Here is a 5,117-nt window from a genome sequence, read left to right on the forward strand (position 1 = left end):
CATATGTGCAAAAACATCTTTTTGGGCTTCAGTCAAAATGAAAAGTCCACAAAAAACGTGGGACCATAAAAGCAGCACCCGTTCTCACAGATGTTTGCCACAGACGCCGCTTCGCCTTTAGCTACAACCCTGGACCGTTCACTGCGCGTTGGAATTTTCGCTCCTATTTCTGATTTAAAGCAGCCGCACGCGCACGTGCACATGTTTTTCTTCGGTCCTTTGGTCCGAAAACAAAGGGCCAAATGTCAATAAATGGAGCGTTGGCTCAGCAGAGCAGACAAGCGGAAGAGATATGTACTAAAGTGTGGCCCAACGCGGGGGCTGCATGTGAGACATAGCCCCCGCCGCCCTGCGGCTCGTGCGGGACAGCAGCTGCGGTTTGCAGTCTCGTCCAAACCGAACCGTCTGCGCAGAGAATCGGCCTCCACTTGATCCGCAGCGCGACCACTGCGGCGTGCATGGCCACGCGTCAAGGTTTGTTGACATGTTAAGTGCGCGGCAGGGCATCCCGATGAGGCTGCTGCGTTCCTTCTGCTGATGGGGATGATGATGGGAAGCAGAGGCAGGGTTCGAGGCTGAGGCGTAGCGGCAGGACGCAGCGCCATGGAAACAGCAGATGTTTGGAAGACTCCTGCTCTCCACGCGCTCACGGCGGAGCTCTGACAGCAGCGGAACCTCCATCCCGACTTCACCAACGGTGACACAGAGATGCGCGCTCACACGCACGCGCGTCATACTCACCGCTTGAAGTGCTCAATGATTTTGTCCTCTCGCACATTTTCGGGTAAATTTCCCACCCATAAATGTCTGGTTTCCCGGACCATGCTGTGCACTCCCGCTTCCCGCTCATGCGGTAGCGCCGTCGGTTCCTCTGCGGGCTGAAGTCTACCGTTCGTCTGCAGTGACGCCACACAAGCGAACCGGGTCCTGGACGCGGACCATCGGTGCCAGGGGTGACCCGGCGTAAATCAGGAGCTTGAATCCCGCACGCCGCTCGGTCCTCTTCACTGTTGAAGCGCGGTCCAGTAGCTAGTCGTGAACGCGCTCTCCTATGTTCCCGTGACTAGGCGCGTCCCTGACTCCATGCGACCTTTGGTGTCGAAAGAAAGCGTGCGGCTTCCTAAACAGATGCAGCAGCCACGCTTAATGAGAGGCGCAACGCGCAGGCGTGGCTTTGTGTGTGAACTGCTCTTTTTCTCCCCGCTGAGATAGCCCTCCACCCACGCTCATGCGTGAGAAACCCCCTGATTGAGTGATGGAGGCTTGATATATGAGCCGTTAGCTGTCAGGCTGTTTGCAGACCCCCGTACAGACCCGAACCAAATTCACCAGAAGACCCCCACCGGCCGAGAACCAGGAGCATGAAGCATTCATGTTTCCGTATGTGTGTACATACTTGTGTGTGTTTGCTTTGGTGTGTGTCGGGACCAGCGATGCACTCAGTCAGATTTACACACATATGAACCCATATCCACTGACGTCACAGACTGAGGCTCAGATCAATAATCTGTTCATGGCGGCTTCATGTTAGACCAACAAAGCAAACATGAAGGCGACAACACACAAGTTGACCACACGTTGACCAACAACACACAGACACGCACAAGCACAGAATTCTCTCCTTCTCAGTGAATAGAATAGAATAAAATGGAATAGAAAGCCTTTGGTATCGTTATCAGGAACAGTTTTCTGGGTGGTCAATAAATACAAATGAATAGAAAAACATAACAGTTTAAAAGATTGTGTTAAAGAATCTTGGGTGGCGTAAAATCATAGACAGTCTAATAAAACTGGACTTCTCGAGCTATGAGGTCCCCCATTGGAAATGCATTACTTCCTCTCCTCGTGAAAGTAGGCCACCGTTTTCACCGTCACTTCCTGAAACAGCTATCGCCATATTGCAAATGTCTGCAACCCATCTTCAGCGATTGGTCTAAATCTCTGAGTCATAACTGAGTCATGAATCTATACTGTCACCAATCAGGAGTGAGTTTATTGAGAGTGTCCGCCTCTTTCCACGCCTCTACCACGAGACCGCGTAAACAGCTTCTACTTTAATAACACCGGAGAATTGTACAAGTCATTGTTGAAGTCTTTGAGGGAGAACCATTCCAACATTTGATTCTGTCAGCGGTCCTTTGGGATTTACTTACATTTTTTCCTTTTAGTCCAGCTAAAAGGAGCATTTGGGTGACGCCGGTGCAGAGCACTGCACGTGTAATAACTGTCTGTTTCCCAATGGAAGTCAATGGGACTTTGGCCTTCTTGCAACCCAGTGGTACTTCCTATATGGAACACAGGAGGAGGGTTTGTTCAGTCCAGTTATTTCAGTCCAGTCACAGTTAAAAGCAGCAGTCCCTGTGTCTGTTTGTCATGGCAGTTACTGCTCTGTAGCCTTAGAAGGCAGCAGACTGAAAAGGTGGAAACACTGAGTGTTGTCCTTCATGTTTTCAGCTCTGTGAGGCAGCTGGATGTATAGGAGGTTCTTGTAGGGAGAGGCCAAATGACGGTTTTCTGTGCAGTGTTGGTCACCCTCTGCGGTCTCTTCCTGTCAGTCAAACTGACGCGGCATGGGTCAGCATCCTCTCGATGGTGGAACAGTAGAAGGTCGATAGCAGGTCTTGGTGGAGCGTCCTCAGGAAGCGCAGCGGCTGCTGAGCTTTTATAAGTAGAGCAGAGCTGTTGACTGTAGAGATCTGCAGAGATGTGGACTCTGAGAATTTGGAACACCTGTTTGCTGTTAATGTGCAATGTAGGGTGGGGGCTGGGGGCTCATCTGTTCCATGGGAAGTTCAGGATGAGTTCCTTAGTCTTGGAGATTTTCAGTGCCAGGTTGTTGGGTACATTCCACCCTCTAAATGTCAGGTCTTTACCTCTGGTGTCTGTCCCCCACCCCTCAGCTATCAGTCCCACCCAGCGTACAAGTCTCCTCAGAGGTCTCTCATTCTCTATGAAGATGTGTTGATCTGGCACTGGTCAGCCTTTAATTATTACTTCACATTTTGATTGAAAGTCCAACATTGAGACATTTTTTAACAAAATGGTGGATAAAAATCCAAATTTTTTGCAGTGAGAACTAAATATAACAGACTCCAAATAACAGAAACTGGTGATGTTGGACCGAAATTCAGAGGACTTGGTTACAGAAACTTAGACATTAAATAAATAAAGTTAAAGGGTCTTTACCATGCAAAATTACCTTTTTGATATTTTAAGTGTATTAAACTGTTCAATCCTCAATATAACAACCGCAAAGCGGTATTTTGATCTGTTCATGCATTTCTGAGTAATCCTTTAAAAACCTGCATTCTGAGCACCAGCCCCTTCCATACCCACGGAAACGGGCGGGTCCTCACGAGCTGATGTCACAAGTAAGAACAGCCCCTTTCAAGAAGAATCTGCTCTACAGCTGACAGACACACACACACTTCTCTGCAGAGCCAACGAGACTCATAAAACTTCCATTTTAATGCAAAATATAAATATCTTTCAATCGGCGGCTGGATGGCTCAGTGGGGTGGGTGTTGGACTGCCACGCAGAAAGCCTTGGTTTTCTGCAACAATTCCCATGTATTGAGCTAAATACAGTGTGAGTCCTTAGGCAAGACCCTTGGCGGTGTGCCTTGCAAATATAGGGTTGTGTCAGGAAGCAGTGACAGCTGTTTCGCTGTGGCGACACCTGTTGGGATAAGGTGAACAACAACAACTGTATTCTGTATCTTCCAATAGTGACCTGGCCGTGCATCAAATTGCTCTGAATTCCAGAATATTGTTGGATAAATTTAAACAAAGTCAAATCAGCAGCACCACTGTCACCAGAAGTAAGTAAATCCTCTAAATAAAGTGTCAGTGAAGCTTCCTGTTTTCAAAGTAAAACTAGCGAGAGCTTTTTTTCTGTTCCAAAAATGAGACTGAAGTTCCGCTCACTGACATAAGTTCAAATAAACAGATTATCTTTTATTCTTTTGGTCATGGTAACTCTTCAACAGTTGGTGCAATTAACGTAACTCAAGGGTATTCTGAAGGGGAGAAATGCAGCCCCACGCTGAAATGCAGCTCTGCACAGCTGAAGTGCAGATGTAATCAACGTGAATCAGCTGATTCTGTCACGGAAAAAAGCAACTTTTTTCATACAAGCTCTGCACCAATATGTAACGCTTAGAACATAAAATGTTGAAGATTGTTGAGGATAGAAAACTGTGGAGAACATTTGCAGGTTTTGGTGTTAATTGATCCAAAACAACAGTGATTGTTATCCTTTTTATGTTGTTTATATTTTATTGCTGAACTTAACCAGAAGGTTGACCAAAAAAAAAAAAAAAACTTGTTTAAAATAACAAACACCATCTCTTTCTATCTAAATCTTTGTGTTTTTATTAGCTTTGCTCATTCTGATTAAAGGTATAAATGATGGTGATTTAATACAAATAAATGCAGTTTTCATACATCCAGTAAAAAAAGCATACACATAGCAACAAATATTATTTCAAAAAGTAAAAATTATGCTTCGACTCGTGAATTGTTGAGCCTGATTTGTGAATCGCATGATCGCGTTTGAAGTAACGATCTACAGCCCTAGTCATGGTTGTGTTGTGATGATCAAGAAAGGCTTATTCGGTTTTGCGTTTAAACTTTGTGTAGTGGCAAACGCAAAAAACATCTTGGTGAAGAATCTGCACCATATAAGACGCTGCACAAAAGCAAGCAAACACTTTCTGGTGGAGGTACAAAAGAAACAAGCAATATCAGAAGAACTGGTTTGAACGTGGATTATTGAGCAAAGGCTGAAAGGTGGGCATGTATCAGGAAAATGATACACATGAAAGTGAAGAGAATTTTTGATGCGGAGATCGATGATGCTTCAAAGGGGAAAGAAACATTCACAGCCAGTGCTGATCAGAACAAAATACAATGTTCTGATCATTTCAATAAATCCTGAAATGTTCATCTGGTGTTGTCTGCATTGTGTTAACAAATTGTACCACAGATTAACCCATTAGCCGTCAATATTCAGACTGTGATGGAAGAAACACTGGTATTGGGTCAAATCAGGATCAGCTTAAAGTAAACAAAAAACAGATTGAAAACTTAAAAAAAGACATTGTAACCGAAAAAAA

General features: G+C 45.3%; 1 protein-coding gene across 2 annotated transcripts in view; it reads right to left on the reverse strand.

The window, feature by feature from the left end:
- spen (spen family transcriptional repressor) overlaps positions 1–1,296 on the reverse strand; it is a 53,298-nt gene extending 52,002 nt beyond the window's left edge. For both annotated transcript variants that reach the window (XM_024261066.2, XM_024261065.2), the window contains exon 1: positions 742–1,296. In XM_024261066.2, coding sequence (XP_024116834.1) covers positions 742–824 — 83 coding nt within the window. In that variant the 5' untranslated portion in view covers positions 825–1,296. The remainder of the gene's footprint in view (positions 1–741) is intronic.
- Between the last annotated feature and the right edge of the window lie 3,821 nt (positions 1,297–5,117).

This window comes from Oryzias melastigma, linkage group LG10, assembly GCF_002922805.2.
Source record: "Oryzias melastigma strain HK-1 linkage group LG10, ASM292280v2, whole genome shotgun sequence".
Lineage (NCBI taxonomy): Eukaryota > Metazoa > Chordata > Actinopteri > Beloniformes > Adrianichthyidae > Oryzias > Oryzias melastigma.